At 40.4% G+C, this 20,582-nt stretch overlaps 1 protein-coding gene across 5 annotated transcripts in view; it reads left to right on the forward strand.

Moving 5' to 3' along the window:
* Positions 1-20,582, forward strand: part of CACNB4 (calcium voltage-gated channel auxiliary subunit beta 4) — a 276,509-nt gene extending 255,927 nt beyond the window's left edge. For all 5 annotated transcript variants that reach the window (XM_027560709.1, XM_027560713.1, XM_027560720.1 and 2 more), the window contains 2 exons: positions 14,737-14,922; positions 17,685-20,582. In XM_027560709.1, the coding sequence (XP_027416510.1) occupies positions 14,737-14,922; positions 17,685-17,945 (447 nt within the window). In that variant the 3' untranslated portion in view covers positions 17,946-20,582. The remainder of the gene's footprint in view (positions 1-14,736; positions 14,923-17,684) is intronic.

Here is a 20,582-nt window from a genome sequence, read left to right on the forward strand (position 1 = left end):
GTGACCAAAGTACTGGAGTTTCAGCTTTAGCATCACTCCTTCCAAAGAAATCCCAGGGCTGATCTCCTTCAGAATGGACTGGTTGGATCTCCTTGCAGTCCAAGGGACTCTCAAGAGTCTTCTCCAACACCACAGTTCAAAAGCATCAATTCTTCGGTGCTAATCTTTCTTCACAGTCCAACTCTCACATCCATACAGGACCACTGGAAAAATCAAAGCCTTGACTAGATGGCCCTTTGTTGGCAAAGTAATGTCTCTGCTTTTGAATATGCTATCTAGGTTGGTCATAACTTTCCTTCCAAGGAGTAAGGGTCTTCTAATTTCATGGCTACAGTCACCATCTGCAGTGATTTTGGAGCCCAGAAAAATAAAGTCAGCCACTGTTTCCCCATCTATTTGTCATGAACTGATGGGACCAAATGCCATGATCTTAGTTTTCTGAATGTTGAGCTTTAAGCCAACTTTTTCCACTCTCTTCTTTCACTTTCATCAAGAGGCTTTTTAGTTCCTCTTCACTTTCTGCCATAAGCGTGGTGTCATCTGCAAGTGTACACACTGCTATATTCAAAATGGATAAACAACAAGGACCTATTGTATAGCACATGGAACTCTACTCAATGTTATGTGCCAGCCTGGATGGGAAGGGGTTTTGAGGAAGAATGGATACATGTATGCTGCTGCTGCTGCTAAGTCGCTTCAGTCATGTCCGACTCTGTGCGACCCCATAGACGGCAGCCCACCAGGCTCCTCCATCCCTTGGATTCTCCAGGCAAGAACACTGGAGTGGGTTGCCATTTCCTTCTCCATTGCGTGAAAGTGAAAAGTGTAAGTGAAGTCTCTCAGTCGCATCCGACTAGTAGCGACCCCATGGACTGCAGCCTACCAGGCTCCTCCATCCATGGGATTTTCTAGGCAAGAGTACTGGAGTGGCTTGCCATTGCCTTCTCCAGATACATGTGTATGTATGACTAAGTCCCTTTGCTGTTTACCTGAAACTATCATAACAAGAGTCTTGGAGAAGACTCTTGAGAGTCCCTTGGACTCAAGGAGATCAAACCAGTAAATCCTAAAGGAAATCAATCCTGAATATTCATCAGAAGGACTGATGCTGAAGCTCCAATACTTTGGCCACCTGATGGAAAGACCCGACTCATTGGAAAAGACCTTGATGCTGGGAAAGATTGAAGGCAGGAGGAGAAAGGGTTGACAGAGGATGAGATGGTTGGATGGCATCACCAACTCAATGGACATGAGTTTGAGCAAGCTTTGAGAGATGGTGAAGGACAGGGAAGCCTGGCATGCTGCAGTCCATGGGTCGCAAAGGATTGGACACAACTGAGCAACTGAACAACAACAATCACAATATTATTAATTGGCTATACCCCAATACAAAATAAAAAGTTTAAAGTCTAAAAAAAAGAAAGAACAATTTAGATCAGGGTTGCTCCACGTTGTGTGTTGGATAATTTTTTGTTATAGGGACCTGTCCTGTGCATTGTAGGATGTTTAGCATCATCCCTGGCCAGTAACAACTATTGAGTTGTGGCAACTGAAAATATCTTCATACATAGGGAAAGCCATCACTCCCTGTTGACTAACACTGGTTTAGAGGAATATCTATACAAGTTTTGGTTAATGATGTTATAAGAAGTCTCAGTATGTGATTCCTTGAGATGCATTTCAGATGAACTAAACTTGTTCCTTATGAATTTGATCTTTTTACAGAATGTGTTTATTAACATTTATCTCTAATAATTACTAGAGAAAAATAACTTGTCTTATTAATGTTGATATATTTTAGCTGCTGAGAGGGTTGGTAGTTGAGTAGTTGTGTTTGAGTACAACATATTACATCTGAAATAATTGGAACCAAGAGAAGATAGTGGACTTCAATGCAGATGGTACTGTGAGTGGCCTTACTCTGTGTCCTCATGTCAGGAATCTCCAACATCCTGATGCACTGGGAAGGCAGCTTTGCCCTGTTGTTATGTCAGCAGGATAAACACTTTCTTGTTTTGTATAACTGGTTTGATAACCTGGAATCTTAAACAAGTAGTCTGGATAAGCAAGGTTACTTTGTATTTAATATTCTGTATAAACTCTGTATTCACATTGTTAAACATGTTCATTTGGTATTGTTTGAATAGCATTGATAATACTAAGAAGAATCTGTATATTCATTTTGGAATTTTTGAGAAAATCTTCAGATTATAAAAACTAGTAGTAATCTCAAAATGTATCTGCATTTCCCCTACTTCAAGACCGTAATTATCATTGTCATCCAAAGATGGCTGATGACTGCGTCATTTTAGTTCCTCTAGGAGAATTTGCAACTTCCTTAATTGGCCACTGCATCTCCAATCTGAAAAGTCAGCAAATTGCACTAGCTGAGTCTCGCATGGCTAAGAAATTACAGGCAGCAGTCCTTAGAAAGGGAAGTCTAAAAAAGTATTGAAAAGATTAACTCTCTGTACCGAGAAAAATGAACTCAGGGACTATTGAAGAAAAAAGGGACCTTGAAAAGCACCTGGTGTAGTATTTCCTGGCGTGTGTTCTTCCCAGTATGCAATTCAATAGGTAGAAAGCATTTTGGTACCAAAAGTGTTTGAGACAACATTTATGTAAACAAACAGACTATTCTCTTTACTGCAAAAGCTTTAATATGCTAATAGATATTTTATAGCTCCATTAGGATAGTGTACATTGCTTCTCCTAAATTTTGGCTATAGAACCATTTTTCCACAGAGCATCCTGTCGATATAGTGTTTCATGGAACAATTCTAGGGAAAGACTGATCATTTAGCAAATGAGAGAACTGAGACCAAGAGAGATGAACTGACTTTCCAGAGGTCATATATCTTTGCCAAGTCAGCATAAGATCTCTGTCTTCTCATCCGACAGACTTTAGAGACTGAATGGCAACAGATAGGTTACTATATATGATATCAGTTCAGTTCAGTTCAGTGGCTCAGTCATGTCCGACTCTTTGCGACCCCATGAATCGCAGCATGCCAGGCCTCCCTGTCCATCACCAACTCCCGGAGTTCACCCAGACTCACGTCCATCGAGTCAGTGATGCCATCCAGCCATCTCATCCTCTGTTGTCCCCTTCTCCTCCTGCCTCCAACCCCTCCCAGCATCAGAGTCTTTTCTAATGAGTCAACTCTTCACATGAGGTGGCCAAATTACTGGAGTTTCAGCTTTAGCATCATTCCTTCCAGAGAAATCCCAGGGCTGATCTCCTTCAGAATGGACTGGTTGGATCTCCTTGCAGTCCAAGGGACTCTCAAGAGTCTTCTCCAACACCACAGTTCAAAAGCATCAATTCTTTGGCGCTCAGCTTTCTTCACAGTCCAACTCTCAGATCCATACATGACCACTGGAAAAACCATAGCCTTGACTAGATGGATCTTTGTTGGCAAAGGAATGTCTCTGCTTTTCAATATGCTATCTAGGTTGGTCATAACTTTTCTTCCAAGGAGTAAGGGTCTTTTAATTTCATGGCTGCAGTCACCATCTGTAGTGATTTTGGAGCCCCCAAAAATAAAGTCTGACACTGTTTCCACTGTTTCCCCATCTATTTCCCATGAAGTGATGGGACCAGATGCCATGATCTTCGTTTTCTGAATGTTGAGTTTTAAGCCAACTTTTTCACTCTCCTCTTTCACCTTCATCAAGAGGCTTTTTAGTTCCTCTTCACTTTCTGCCATAAGGGTGGTGTCATCTGCATATCTGAGGTTATTGATATTTCTCCTGGCAATCTTGATTCCAGCATTAGATAATGATTATATAATGATATATATATATCATTATGAATATATATATATATATATATATATATATATATATATATATTCCTGCAGAGAGAATCATGGGTTTCATGAGTGAGGCTTCTTCTAAGAATGGGATCAGCAAACATTTCGAGTAAAGTGCCAAGGAGTAAATATTTTAGGCTTTGTGGACCATGTGGTCTTTACAAAACTACTCAGCTCTGCCTTGGGAGCAGGAAAGTAGCCACACATAGTGTAATTGAATGTGAGTGTTCAATTGCTTCCTCTAGATTCACAGAAGAAAAGGCACGATGCAGACAGAAAAGGGTCTTGAGAGACGAGGACCCACAAGCCTGTTTCATATGTGTGTTTTTATATGACCAGCCTGAATTTCCATTTGGGTTATACACTATAGTGCTGGATTTCATTTTGCTTGCACCAGATACCCTTTTCCTTTTCAGAGAAGTTGAAATAGTACATTTAAGAAGTGCAAAGTTCAAGTTGCCTCAGTACTATGGTATTCGGTTACATAATGCATGGTGAGAAAAGCAGATAGGCAGACAATTGAATATATAAATGAAATATAATCCTTTAATCCTGTTTAGCTACAAGCTGGCTTGTGTTACCAAAAGCTGACCCTGGCTCTTTGAGCTCTGTAATTTTTCTGTACGTGTAAAATGACAATCATCACTCTCTCTGCAAGAGGGAAGCACGTCTCCTCCACAGAGACTTGCAAACCTCCAACATTACAGTAGCCATGGTCGTTCTCGTCTCTTACCCTTTATTTTCCATTGCTGAATGGACTCAGATTTACTCTATTAAACACAGGACCTCTGAAGTGAATGTTAGTACCCAGGATCCTATGACAGTAGTATTGCTATCACACCACCCTGTTCGAGTAATTTTATTTAAATTACTTAGAATCACGTGGATTCTCCTACCTGAAGTGCCAGCCCTGAAGGTGCATTGACTAGTACAGAGCCTCTGGATTCTGTACAAGTACAGAAAGTAATTCACAACATGACGTTTGAAAAAGTGACTAATCAATTTCAGATGTTTCCTTCATGAAACAAGGCCACACAGGATCTAGTTTCTCTCAGTCCCAAAGGGACTACTCTTGTTGCAGGAATTTCAGTCACCCAACTTAGATATACCCAGTTAGGGACAGTTCACTCCCTTCAGTTCAGTTCAGTTTAGTCGCTCAGTCGTGTCCGACTCTTTCCGACTGCATGAACTGCAGCACGCCAGGCCTCCCTGTCGATCACCAACTCCCAGAGTTCACCAAACCCATGTCCAGCGAGTCGGTGATGCCATCCAACCATCTCATCCTCTGTCATCCCCTCTCCTCCTGCCCTCAATCTTTCCCAGCATCAGGGTCTTTTCAAATGAGTCAGCTCTTCACATCAGGCGGCCAAAGTTTGGAGTTTCAGCTTCAGCATCAGTCCTTCCAGTGAACACCCAGGACTGATCTCCTTTAGGATGAACTGGTTGGATCTCCTTGCAGTCCAAGGGACTCTCAAGAGTCTTCTACAACACCACAGTTCAAAAGCATCAATTCTTCGGTGCTCAGCTTTCTTTACAGTCCAACTCTAACATCCATACCTGACCACTGGAAAAATCATAGTCTTGACTAGACAGACCTTTGTTGGCAAAGTAATGTCTCTGCTTTTCAATATGCTGTCTAGATTGGTCATAACTTTCCTTCCAAAGAATAAGTGTCTTTTAATTTCATGGCTGCAGTCACCAGTGACTAGTGATTTTGGAGCCCTGAAAAATAAAGTCTGCCACTGTTTCCATGTTTCCAATCTATCTGTCATGAAGTGATGGGACTGGATGCCATGATCGTAGTTTTCTGAATGTTAAGCATTAAGCCAACTTTTTCACTCTCCTCTTTCACTTTCATCAAGAGGCTCTTTAGTTCCTCTTCACTTTCTGCCATAAGGGTGGTGTCATCTGCATATCTGAGGTTATTGATATTTCTCCTGGCAATCTTGATTCCAGCTTGTGCTTCCTCCAGCCCAGCATTTCTCATGATGTACTCTGCATAGAAGCTAAATAAGCAGGGTGACAATATACAGCTTTGACGTACTCCTTTTCCTATTTGGAATCAGTCTGTTGTTCCATGTCCAGTTCTAACTGTTGCTTCCTGACCTGCATACAGTTTTCTCAAGAGGCAGGTCAGGTGGTCTGGTATTCCCATCTCTTTCAGAATTTTCCAGTTTATTGTGATCCACACAGTCAAAGGCTTTGGCATGGTCAATAAAGCAGAAATAGATGTTTTTCTGGAACTCTCTTGATTTTTCCATGATCCAGCGGATGTTGGCAATTTGATCTCTGGTTCCTCTGCCTTCACGTATTGCTGAAGCCTGGCTTGGAGAATTTTAAGCATTACTTTACTAGTGTGTGAGATGAGTGCAATTGTGCAGTAGTTTGAGCATTCTTTGGCATTGCCTTTCTTTGGGATTGGAATGAAAACTGACCTTTTCCAGTCCTGTGGCCACTGCTAAGTTTTCCAAATTTGCTGACATAGTGAGTGCAGCACTTTCACAGCATCATCTTTCAGGATTTGAAATAGCTCAATTCGAATTCCATCACCTCCACTAGCTTCGTTTGTAGTGACGCTTTCTAAGGCCCACTTGACTTCACATTCCAGGATGTCTGGCTCTAGGTGAGTGATCACACCATCGTGATTATCTGGGTCATGAAGATCTTTTTTGTACAGTTCTTCTGTGTATTCTTGCCACCTCTTCTTAAGATCTTCTGCCTCTGTTAGGTCCCTACCATTTCTGTCCTTTACTGTGCCCATCTTTGCCTGAAATGTTCCCTTAGTATCTCTAATTTTCTTGAAGAGATCTCTAGTGTTTCAGATCCTATTGTTTTCCTCTATTTCTTTGCATTGATCACTGAGGAAGGCTTTCTTATCTCTCCTTGCTATTCTTTGGGACTCTGCATTCAAATGGCTATATCTTTCCTTTTCTCCTTTGCTTTTCGCTTCCCTTCTTTACACAGCTATTTGTAAGGCCTCCGCAGACAGCCATTTTGCTTTTTTTGCATTTCTTTTCCATGGGGATGGTCTTGATTCCTGTCTCCTGTACAGTGTCCATCCATAGTTCATCAGGCACTCTATCAGATCTAGTCCCTTAAATCTATTTCTGACTTCCAGTGTATAGTCATAAGGGATTTGATTTAGGTCATACCTGAATGGTCTAGTGGTTTTCCCTACTTTCTTCAATTTAAGTCTGAATTTAGCAATAAGGAGTTCATGATCTGAGCCACAGTCCGCTCTCGGTCTTGTTTTTGCTGACTGTATAGAGCTTCTCCATCTTTGGCTGCAAAAATTATAACCAATCTGATTTCAGTGTTGACCATCTCGTGATGTCCACGTGTAGAGTCTTCTCTTGTGTTGTTGGAAGAGGGTGTTTGCTATGACCAGTGCATTCTCTTGGCAAAACTCTATTAGCCTTTGCCATGCTTCATTCTGTACTCCAAGGCCAAATTTGCCTGTTACTCCAGGTGTCTCTTGACTTCCTACTTTTACATTCCAGTCCCCTATAATGAAAAGGATATCTTTTTTGGGTGTTAGTTCTAGAAGGTCTTGTAGGTCTTCATAGAACCATTCAACCAGCTTCTTCAGCATTACTGGTCAGGGCATAGACTTGAATTACCGTGATATTGAATGGTTTCCCTTCAGTACTTTGATTTAAAGTATTGGGTTAATATGGACTCAACAAAAACACCAGGTGCCTCTTCTGCAGACAGTAGCACTGATAAATGTTGTTAAAACCTTTGAAGATTAAGAATGGACAGGGTGGGGGGTGGGGGGTGGGAGGGAGTCTCAAGAGGGAAGGGCTGTATATTGTATACCTATGATTGATTCATGTTGATATATTTCAGACACCAACCCAATATTGTAAAGCAATCATCCTCTAATAAAAATAAATAAATTTGAAAAAGAAAAAAGTGAACAGGACGGAGTTCCTTGGCAGTCCAGTTGTTAGGAGTTAGAGTTTTTCCCAGTTGTGGCATTGAATCTAATCCCTTGTCAGGGAACTGGGATCCTGTATCAGTAACCTCAGATACGCAGATGACACTACCCTTATGGCAGAAGCGAAGAAGAACTGAAGAGCCTCTTGATGAAAGTGAAAGAGGAGAGTGAAAAAGTTGGCTTAAAACTCAGCATTCAAAAAACTAACATCATGGCATCTGGTCCCATCACTTCAAGGCAAATAGATGGGGAAACAATGGAAACAGTGAGAGAATTTATTTTCTTGGGCTCCAGAATCACTGCAGACAGTGACTGCAGCCATGAGATTAAAAGACCCTTTCTCCTTAAAAGAAAAGTTATGACCAACCTAGACAGCATATTAAAAAGCAGAGACATTACTTTGCCAACAAAGGTCCATCTAGTCAAAGCTACAGTTTTTCCAGTAGTCATGTTTGGATGTGAGAGTTGGACTGTAAAGAAAGCTGAGTGCCAAAGAATTGATGCTTTTGAACTGTGGTGTTGGAGAAGACTCTTGAGAATCCCTTGGACTGCAAGAAGATCAAACCAGTCAATCCTAAAGGAAATCAGTCCTGAATATTCATTGGAAAGACTGATGCTGAAGCTGATACTCCAATAATTTGGCCACTTGATACAAAGAAGTGACTCATTTGAAAAGACCCTGATGTTGAGAAGGATTGAAGGTGGGAGGAGAAGGGGACGACAGAGGATGAGATGGTTGGATGGCATCACGGACTCAATGGACATGAGTTTGAGCAAGTTCCAGGAGTTGGTGATGAACAGGGAGGCCTGACGTGCTGCAGTCCATGGGGTCACAAAGAGTCAGACACGACTGAGTGGCTGAACTGAACTGAACTGAAGCTGGGCAGCACAGCCAATACATAAATAAATAAAAAGCAGAGCCATCTATTTTTTAAAAAAAAAGAATGAACAGTATGGATGGGTGTGGTGAGGAAAATGTGCTTGGGTTCAGAATGAAAGTCGTAGATCATTAAAAGAGAGGAACTGGAAGGTATCACAGTCACCATATTCTTCACCTTCATGCTTTCCCCACAGGTCAGTGGCAGGAATTATGATTGTCTTTCCCTTTTGGCTCATTAAAGTGGAAACTGTGCCTGAAATTAACTGCTAGAGCCACATGATATTGGTAGGCTTTCCTTTATCCCCCAAAGTACTCCTAAATCTTTCAAAATCCCTTTAACTTAGAGTTTCCTATCACTAGTTGACCAGTGAGTTGAGTACTCAGGAATTCAAAGCTTTAATAATATAAAGAATGCAATTCTGACATGAAAGAAACATTGGCTGGTTATTTTATAATTCAGTCAGTTCAGTTCAGTTCAGTCGCTCAGTCGTGTCCGACTCTTTGCGACCCCATGAATCACAGCACGCCAGGCCTCCCTGTCCATCACCAACTCCTGGAGTTCACTGAGACTCACGTCCATCGAGTCAGTGATGCTATCCAGCCATCTCATCCTCTGTCGTCCCCTTCTCCTCCTGCCCCCAATCCCTCCCAGCATCAGAGCCTTTTCCAATGAGTCAACTCTTCGCATGAGGTGGCCAAAGTACTGGAGTTTCAGCTTTAGCATCATTCCTTCCAAAGAAATCCCAGGGCTGATCTCCTTCAGAATGGACTGGTTGGATCTCCTTGCAGTCCAAGGGACTCTCAATTAGCATTGCCTATCTGCCATTCAGCCATTTCATTTCACTAAATAGTGCTTGCCAGTCGTTTTTTTACATGGTGGCGAATTATAGATCTCGGTGTTCCAGTAATAAAGAGGCAAAACTATGCTCACCCCTATTATTTCTTTTTTCCACTTAGAACTAGGAAAGATGCCCCATGTGAGGTTCTATCTCTACACAACAAATCAGTGAAAGCAGTGCATATACCCTGGGAGAGTTTATATATATTTAATCCCCTGGCTACTTAGTACTGTACCAATTTAAAAAAAAAGTTAGGATTCAACTGAAGCATTCATTTCTAAGTTTTATAAACTTTTTATTTTAAAACATTTAATAACAACTCCTAGATAAAACATGTTGCAGCTGCTGCTGCTGCTAAGTCACTTCAGTCGTGTCCGACTCTGTGTGACCCCATAGACGGCAGCCCACCAGGCTCCTCCGTCCCTGTGATTCTCCAGGCAAGAACACTGGAGTGGGTTGCCATTTCCTTCTCCAGTGCATGAAAGGGAAAAGTGAAAGTGAAGTCGCTCAGTCGTGTCCGACTCTTAGCGACCCCATGGACTGCAGCCTACCAGGCTCCTCTGTCCATGGGATTTTCCAGGCAAGAGTACTGGAGTGGGGTGCCATTGCCCTCTCCATAAAACATGTTAGAAATTTTTGTTTTAATGAGATTCTCCCTCTTTGCTAGAAAGTATGTATTTCACAGTCATAAAGACTTGCCCATTCCCTCTCTATATCCTCCCACCCAGGAGAATGTATTATAAAAGAAAGAAATGGAACCTGTTCCAATCGTCAGTGTAGTAACTGAAAAGTACTCCATCTTTTCTGAAGACCAGCATGACCTACCTTCCAATTCTCCCCAGTTTTGCAGATTTGCAGATCTGCACACTCAAAGTACTTCTGGGAGGTACTCAGTCCCAGGCAAACCAGGACGGCTTGCTCTAATTCAGGTTGCTCTAATTCAGATACCTTCCTTGGGCAAGTATGTGATACTCCGTGAATGAAGAACTAGACAGATCTTTACATACTTAAATTTTTTTAAAAAAGCTATTGCAGACTTTCTTCATTCCTATTATATTCAGCTTCAATCTTTCTCCCTTTATTTCCTGCCATTTTTGATTTCTGGACCACTGGATAAGCTAGAGGCATGTTTTTCACTCATTATTTCTCAGGCTTCAGTTTTTTCATTTTTCTGAAAGAGGTTATCCAGAAAAGGGACCTCCTCTGCCTGGTTTTCTGGTGATTTGTTTTGACTTTTCTGTTCACTCCTTATTTACTTTGGCAGCCACATTATTTCTGCCCAGCTCAGCTGAAGAAAATATCTCATCACAGAATGTCAGAGGCGCGTGCCGTGCTGGTACTTTGAAAACAGCTCAGCGTTACCCCTATCTCCAGCAGTCTCAAGGGCATGGTGTCACTGAGTGGGTAACCCCTCACTGCCTGTAACTGTCCTATTACCCACACCCTCTTCTGATTAGATAGCTCTCTGCATCCATATCCCATACCGGAGGCCTCACATATTACACAGTGAAGAGCTAACTGCACTTGAACCTTTAAACTTATGAAACATTGCCAGAGCTCGTTTGCATAATTCATTCGTCTGCTTTTCTTTGAATTTCTCTTTGTATAATTAAAAAAATTTTTTTTCCTGCCTTATCCTCATTTTGTAACACTCTGGTCTAATCAGCTGTGTTATTTCCTAAACAGTTGAAAAATTGTCATAGATACCAAGGCTGTGAGATTCCTCTTAGTTGGAAATAAACTGCATATGTCAGTATTCATTCAAAAGCTGAAATTTGCTTTGCTCTGTGCTTTTGAAAGCCTAAAAGCAATTTCAAATCATCTTCCATCGTATAGCTGTCTTTTTAGCAGTGCAAAAGCTTAGTTTCCTAGAAATGAGTGAGACTTTAGCAAACAGCCATGTGCTGATGCATACAAATTCTATCCATTGGCAAAGGAAAGCACTTTATTAAACTACTTGTAATTAAGTGTATGTTTAATTCTGTCTGCAGCCATGACAATGTATTAATAACGTGTGGAATAGCCAGGAAGATAGAAATCTCATTCAAATAATGCTTTGCAATGGGTGCTCCTTACCACATTTTGCCCTCTCTGGGCTTTGCAGTCCTGGCTGTGATAATTAGAACCCCTAATCCAAGTGTCTCTGGATGGTTCATTAACTTGAGACTTTATGAAAACAAGAAAATGACTTGTTGAGACTGCTGCTGCTGCTGCTAAGTCGCTTCAGTCGTTTCTGACTCTGTGTGATCCCATAGACGGCAGCCCACCAGGCTCCCTCGTGCCTGGGATTCTCCAGGCAAGAACACTGGAGTGGATTGCCATTCCCTTCTCCGATGCATGAAAGTGAAAAGTGAAAGTGAAGTCGCTCAGTCGTGTTCGACTCTTAGCGACCCCATGGACTGCAGCCTACCAGGCTCCTCTGTCCATGGGATTTTCCAGGCAAGAGTTACTGAGACTACCCTTTGATTTTTGGAGGTTTTTTGTTTGTTTTTGTTTTGCTTTGTACATTTTTTAATTTTTTTTGTATTTTTAAAGCTTTTTATTTTATATTGGAGTATAGCCAATTAACAATGTTGTGATAATTTCAAACAGACAGAAAAGTGACTTGGCCATAGGTATATATATATCCATTCTCCCCCAAACTTCCCTCCCATCTAGACTGCCACATAACATTGAGCACAGTTCCCTGTGCTATATAGTAGGACCTTGGTGGTTATTTATTTTAAATATAGCAGTGTGTACATGAGACTACACGTTGTTGAGATCCCATATTATAGAATGAGATTTATGTAATTGAATTATACAGTGAACATAAATAACACTATATAAACAGCAGACTCCAGATGAAATAGAGTCTGGAATTTGTAGCCAATTTTAGCCTGGAGTGGCTGACAGAATGGTCCTTTGTGCCGGCCAGTTTCCTCTTTCTTCTTCCTGTCTCGTCTAAGTGTGTGCACGCCCTCTGCGATGGGGCTGATCTTGTTCCATTCAAGTTAGCATTGCAAGGCCATCAGAGAATGCAATGTGTATATCAGAGCATTAGGGACATTTCTCAGAGTCTACATTTGTAACCATTGATGGTTTAGGTTAATGAGGGGAGGGAGCTTTTGATTTCAAGAGACAGATACCCTCTTGATTTGCGATAGTGGGAAGAGGATTAATTACAAGGATATATGTTAACCGACACTGTGGACCTGGTGTTTTCTCATTCTCTCATGGACTGTGTGGTCTCTTCCACTATGTCTTTTGCTCCTCTTTGTTTTATTCTCTTCTCTCTACAGATAGAATTCTTTGACTTACTCATAATTTCCCCTCCCTCATAAATTTGACTTTCACATATCTCTCTGCACCTCCTTCTATATCCATAACTTTAAGCTGCAGTTCTGAACATTCAGTGGCTTAGTCTCTGTTGTTCTGAATTAAAGTCCCAGTGTGGCATAGACTATTATGGATTTTAATACCTGTCTCTTACCCAGAGTGAATGCTTCTTGAGCATAGGGGTGAAGTATGTTTTCTTTGCCACAGTATACTCACAATGCCTAGCACAGAATAGGTATCAAGTAAATATCTTATGAATGAATAAAATATGCAAAAACCCATCTGAAATCCACTAATAAGCATTCTTGTGGGGGAAAGGTTTCTACATGACTTTCAGCTGGCTGTCTTCTCAAACACCAGTTGGCTTAGACTGAAGTCACCTTATTCTTTCCTAGTTGCTAAATACTTCTCACTGCCTTGCAAATTAGGGTCAAAATGTTCAGTAAAGATTGATGTGATGAAAACATTCAAAGAGTAAATGTTGGGAGAGAGATTGTTTCCATGGTGACTTCTGCTTCAGGGAGCCCTCACATTGATGAGAGTGAGTCAGCTGACCCCCCACCAACCCAGGGCCATCCAGTGGCTGTAAACTGACCATCCACCTGCACATCCAGTGCTGGTGGCAGTAACCCTGATTTAATCCAGTCCTGGAAGCTCCGGGTGGCAGTAACCCTGATTTAATCCAGTCCTGGAAGCTCCTTCTTTGGCTAAAACGAGCTTGTAAAAGCAAGTTGGGGCAGTGGAAGTGGTGCAGCAGGCAAGGTATGGATTCAGCTGCAGAAAGTCAAGGGTGTACTCTCACTTACCTGTGTAATGGCTTTTATCTTTATGAGCCTGACCCTTCAGAGGATCGGTGTCCCGGTTATATTCTCTCTGTGTTCCCAACCACACTGCAGTGACAGAAGGGCCACTCTACTCCTGTGGGGCAGAAGAACAACTTCCAGATTATAGAACAGGCATTGGACCACGTCCTTAGTGACAGAAACATGGACACCAGCCACGTCTTGTGTGACCCCTCCCCGACTCCCTAACCACCACCACTGCAATCAGTTATTCCTTGCTCTTATTCCTGTTTAACTATTTCACACAATGATCCTCTTGTAGCAGAAAGACTATGCTGTGGTTTTCTATTATTAATCCTTTACCTTTTGTGTTGTTTTATCATGAGAGAGATTACACCATTTCACAAACATCCTAAAAATTCCCAAGTAGGGACTTCCCTGGTGGACTAGTACTTAAGAATCTGCCTTGCAGTGCAGGGGATGTGAGTTCGATCCCTGGTTGGGCAACTAAGATCCCACATGTTACGGAGCAATTAAGGCAGCATGTGGCAACTAGTGAGCCCACGCACCACAACTAGAGTTTGTGCACTCAAAAAAAGATCCCGCAGGCCAAAACTAGGACCCAGTGCAGCCAAAAAGTAAATAAATGTTAAAAAATAAAATTACCCAAGTAAATGTTATTTCCTCCAACATAGTTAATTTGCGAGATGAAATGTTTATTCCTGTGATACATTTGTTACTGAAACATTTTTAGAACTCCTCTTTCAGTGCCATTAACTTGCTTCTCTCATATTCTGAAGTAAGTAAATATTCAGTAAGTATCTATAGGAATATATGGATAAAGATGTAAACACATATGTGTTTTCACTATATTCTACTCAGAACTCTTCTTTATGTACCTCATCTTTTTTTTCCCCCTAAATAATGAAAGATCCAGATATCTAATGAGCATTCCCATTTTTATGTCATTGTCCAAATTTGTACATGGTCAACTGTGCCATTCTTCACTTGACTTTAACTTTCGGAACTGCTGATATATCCCCTCAAATTTGATATTTGCTGTTGGACGTTAGAAACAATATTATCTGCATGAAGTAGAATTTCAGGTTTCATGGCCTAACATTTGAAGTATAAATAAAATGGATTTTCTTTTTATCTGCAGGAAATGTTCGATGTTATACTAGATGAGAATCAGCTGGAGGATGCATGTGAACACCTGGGAGAGTACCTTGAGGCCTACTGGCGAGCCACCCACACAACCAGTAGCACCCCCATGACCCCCCTGCTTGGAAGGAACCTGGGCTCAACAGCACTCTCGCCATATCCCACAGCAATCTCTGGGTTACAGGTAGCGTCACTTCTGCTTTTACAACCTAACATTTAAGCTTCTATAGGAAACTCGATTGAGATGGAGACTGGGATTGTCCTGACTCTGAAGAGAGAACCCTGTACGTTACTATATCAAAAAGTCTAAAGCAGTGACCACTCATATAGACTATTTTACATTTTACACACTCAAATCCCTTTGGTTCATATACTTGCTATAAAGTATTAGCAAAAAACTTCTTCAGATTCGTATCTTTGGGCTGCATTGATTCTAACAGATGTTTTATACTTTTACATATACTATTTTACAGTACACTCAGAAAGCATTGGGCTTCCCTGGCGGCTCAGCTGGTAAAGAAGCAGCCTGCAGTGCAGGAGACCTAGGTTCGATCCCTGGGTTGGGAAGATCCCCTGGAGGAGGACATAGCAGCCCACTCCAGTATTCTTGCCTGGAGTATTGCCATGGACAGAGGAGCATGGTGGGCTGCAGTCCATGGGGTTGCAAAGAGTCAGACATGACTGAGTGACTAAGCACACTCAACACACACAGAACGCATTACCTAGTCATGATCTATCCTAGACAGAGTTATCCAGAGAATGGCCTTTTCTTTAGAACTTTGTACTCTGTTCATTTATAATGACTTTTACTTAAATTCATCCCTCCTCTGCTTACACTGGTGGTCCAGTGGTTAAGACTCTGCGCTTCCAATGCAAGGGGCAAGGGTTCAATTCCTGGTTCAGGAACTAAGATCCCACAGGTGCTAGTGTTGGCCAAAAATGAACTCACCTTTCCTATGTCTAAACCCTGCTAAGAAACTTACTACCTACTAGTCAGGGGTCCATTCATTACTTCTCCACATCACTTCTTCAGGATTAGACAGTAGTGGCACTGTCAGGCACAGGACCAGCTAAGTGAGGAGGGATAGACGGACATTATGACCAATCTTACCTAACCCCGCCCCACAGGCTGCAGGGCCTGTCCGTGCGCAAACAGAATGCACAGAGTAGAATCATCTCGGTTGGAAATAGTGACAGATCTCTGAGTTTTCTTAGGGGTTAGCAAGGCCCACCTTGGCCATCACCTATGGCCTTTAGGGGAGTGGAGGATGAATGCAGGATCAGGAGGCTCGCTCTCTTGCTGTTCAGGTGCTGTGCTCAGGGCCAGACGTGGGGACCCAGAGGCATTACAATATGAAGTGAATCTGATATGAATATGAATGAATGATATATCATATGAATCTATATGATACCAAGCAGCTACGGGAATGTGGCCAGACCCCCAGCTGACTGAGGAATGGTTGTCAATCGAGCTGTCTTGCATCATGACTAGTGTTGTATTAATAGGTTATAATAGTCATAATGTAGATCATGTAGAGTTAACTCTAAGATAAATAGCACTCTCTGAAATGTTATTACAACTCTATTACTCTTTTACAAAGCTACATCTTTGTAAGAAAAAACAAAAAAAACTACCACATAAATAAATAGCTTTTGTGGCTAGAAATGAACTTGGGAAACATCCTATTATAATATGCAGTGTGTGTGTGGGCACTGGACTCTTTCTTTCCTTGTTTTACTGCCTGCATGCTGATCTGACTGTGGCACTTCCACTGACCAGTTAGAGTTGGCTCTGAGCTGTACATTGTGGGAGGAGAAATGGAAAAATGAAGCACTGTGATTCCACCTACACAAGTTGGTAGAGATGAAATGTACTTTGTTTATGAATATAACACTCCTGACTTAGCACCTCTCAGACATCTACCTGAAGTGGTTCCCCCAGTTTCACTTGAGTTAACATGGTGCCCTTGGTCCTGGGGCCAAGTTCTCCTAGTAACCATGGGCACTTAATTGTTAGACCCTAGTTGGGGCTAGAGGCAGAGGCTGTGACTGTTGAACGAGTTTCCTGCTGAAGGTGAGTATCCTTTAGAGAAAATATATCTTGGTCTTTGGTTTCATCAGTATCCTGTTTCTTAACTTAAGAGGCAACCTACTTAAGCAGGTAGGCACAGCTAAGGATACATGTTTTCCTGAGATTTGAAGAAAAATGTTAATAGCATTTACTGAGCACTTAAATAAGTCACTGAAGATATTAATTTCATGTTATCAGAGAAATTTAGTTTATATTCTGAGGATTATTTTTCCAGGACATTTCAGTTGGAGGAAGCAAGAATTGTAAATATATCAGTTAGCTGGCTTCATAATTATTGTACACTTCTTTGAAGAGAATGTTACTGAGTCTTGCATTTATGTAGGATGTAGAAACAAATATTTTATGGGCAGTACAAATCATAATTTTACTAACGTTTTTAAAAGTATAAGGAACATTCAACTAGATAAAGATGAAGTGTGTGACTTTAGGAGAAAGCTTTTATCAGTTCAAGAGAGGAAGAAAAAATAGCAGACACTATTCTGAACTTTAACTTATTTTCCAATAGTAAAATAATCCTCATTTTTGCAATAGAAGTTGAATTATTAGGCTCTCCTAAATATACTAAGTTCCATTCAGCAGCTAACTTTCACTTTTATATTTTTCATAGGAAGCATAAGTATGCAGTGTTATGTAATTAAAATTCACAAACTACCAGCACTTTAAGCCTCTTCACATGTTGTGTCCCAAATACATAAGACCAGATACTTCGAGCAGACCGTTTGTACATCAGAATGTTTTATTAAGTCAAATATTTAGCATCTTATTGTACAGACCCTTCTGTTGTACATGCATTTGCATGTTCTATGTGAATGAAGCGGATGTGATTTAACCAGTGAACCATCTGATATTTTTAGAGTCAGCGTCTGAGGCACAGCAACCACTCCACAGAGAACTCTCCAGTTGAAAGACGAAGTCTAATGACCTCTGATGAAAATTATCACAATGAAAGGGCTCGGAAGAGCAGGAACCGCTTGTCTTCCAGTTCCCAGCATAGCCGAGATCATTACCCTCTGGTGGAAGAAGATTATCCTGACTCATACCAGGACACTTACAAACCTCATAGGAACCGAGGATCTCCTGGGGGATATAGCCATGATTCTCGACATAGGCTTTGAGTCTGCAGAAACAAACAAAAAGTTCATCTGTTGACGATTTGCCATAGCACTGCTAGGATACAACCAGTCATCTTAACGTGGCAAGTACAGCACAGTACTGACTGTGCTTATGGGCTGCTGTCATTGATGCTAAGAAGGGGCAAAAAAAAAATGTACATTGTGCCCTTAAGTCTAGATGGATCTTAGATGCCCAATCATACAGATATTTTTAAGTGCAACATTTACATAGCAGTACCTTTTGTTTTCTTCATTAGATTTAGACACATCAATTTGTAATTTAGGGTACTTATCAAGGCACATATAAAATAATTTCCCATGCCGGAAATTCCAAATGACCAGTTCCAGTTGGAACCAATTTATAAACCAATTCCTGTTGGAATTTGGGTGAATCGACTAGAAAGTCTACTTGAGCATGTTGTAATCAATTTAAAAATCTGAAAAAAAAGACATGAATTAATAAGAAAATCAAAATACCAATAGAAGTCAAAACCAGCTGTTGTATTTATTTGCTGGAAGCTAAATTTACACTTAAAGTTGGAATGTATGAACATTTTAATATACATTAACATTGCCAGAATGGCTTTTCTAACTTACCAAATGTATTGATAGTGCCAAAAAAAATCTCAAATCAATGCAGAAATTCTTTAGTCTCCTCAGATTTTAATATTTTTATTTCTTTTCTGGCACAGCTGTTGTATTCAAAGTATTTTGCTTTTTTGTTTCGTCACAACTGTTACCATGTTTGAAGTTGGCAAAGAAATTCATTTCTTTAGCAGTGAGAGAGGATAGTAAAGAGAAGCCCAATCATAGTTGGTTATGCAAGATGAAAATGGGGTGTTGTTTCCCCTTTCATCAATCTGAGCACAACTACATCTATCCAGGAATCGGAAGTCAGACTCTAAGGATAACACAGATCCTCCTGAGTGCAAGGCTAAACATCTCCAGTTGAGATTTCATCTGCCCCACTTACCACAAATATGTTTGTGCTTCCCACCAGCACAATTGAATATCTTTCCATTGCTTCACTCAGTCTCTGCCTTTGAGTGTCTGAATGTGCTAGCCCTTCACCAAATTCTTTATAATCATGCTACGGGTTTTTTGTTTTACATGAACACATTGAATTTTGATATTGAAAGCTGTGTTTATACAAAATGATTAATTGAAAAACTGTGGAAACGAATTTAAAAGCTTGCAGTAAAAAAAATAAACTTGTAGATTCAGAATAGATTTGTTCACTAAAATTATATCATTTTTATTGAAGAGAATTATAAAGAATTTGAAGATTGAACTGCCTTATTTCTAATGAACACTCTTCTTTACCTATTAAGTCTTCACAGTTTTTCCAGTGAATATAAGTATGGAATCAGTGATCTTATGTCTTATATGATCAAAGAAGCCTTAGATTCACTCTGATCCAAGAAACTATTGAAATTGACTCTTTTATACAATACACAAAAGTCTTTAGGAAAAGACTTTTGTTTCTAAGAGTCTGTTTTTCTAAAGCCCCCATAGGATCAGGCATAAAAATCCTTTTCTACTGCTACATCATAAAGCCTATTTTTTGGGAAAACAATGATAATTCATTTTCTGTTATCTTATTTCCCCCCAATCCAAGCCTTTCAGTGTTTATGCTCTCAAAACATGCACCAGTTGAATAATTTTCTTGACCATGAAAATAGGTTCCCTACTCTTGATTAGTTATATCTTGAACCTCATTATTGACCCCCCGCAATGCCCTCTCCTTCTGTTGTTCACTGTGCATACCCCATTATGAACCTGTTTAGCTGATAATGAGGATATCCATAGTTACGTGAGTTATTGAAATATTTGATAGAATTAAAAAACTGTGGGCTCAGTGAATTCTTGAAGTGAATATGTGATACTGCCTTGTGAGGTTCTTTTGTCATCTAGTGAAGCTTACAAAACTTTCAGTTAAGACTTTTAAAAGAGTTCTATCCACTAGGCACTTTAATAAACATACAACCTACCATTACTGAATACTTTGTTAGAGCACAGAAGAGCATTTTCCAGCAAACAAATATATTTATTACATGTACAGCACATATTTGCATGAAAAAGAAGACATTAGCCAAAACATTTTTCTATATGCTTTCCTGGTTTCTTGTTTGTGTGCATAAAAGTATTTAATTGCAAGGAGTGCACCAAGGTGTTTAAAATTAGACTAGACAGCTGTTCAGCTTTTTCTGTAGTAGCAGTAGCAATCTGGTCATTTAACTACTTTAAGATATTTACATTTTACAGCAGGTAGCTGTTACAGCATTTACATATATTTCCTAGTCAACAAGATTACCGTATTCTTTCAACTTTTAAAAATCTCTTATTTTTGAAGACCTCTCAATGCCTAGTTTCTGTGTCTTCCATGTTATGCTGATAAAAAGAGAGGTCTGTTCAATGTCTGTACACAAGACCAGTCTTTCCTTTACCATCTAGCATCCACACCTGTTTTGCTTTGTGTTCTTATTCAAAAGCTAACAACCTTGGAAAGGGTATAATGTATATTTTCTTGATGGATATACTTAAATTTTTACTTGGATTTGACACATTCTTTCCCCTTCCTTTTCTAATAAGTTGTCTTTTCCAAATGAATAAGGGATATGCATTTTCCTTTTTTTTTTT

Source organism: Bos indicus x Bos taurus, chromosome 2, assembly GCF_003369695.1.
Source record: "Bos indicus x Bos taurus breed Angus x Brahman F1 hybrid chromosome 2, Bos_hybrid_MaternalHap_v2.0, whole genome shotgun sequence".
Classification (NCBI taxonomy): domain Eukaryota; kingdom Metazoa; phylum Chordata; class Mammalia; order Artiodactyla; family Bovidae; genus Bos; species Bos indicus x Bos taurus.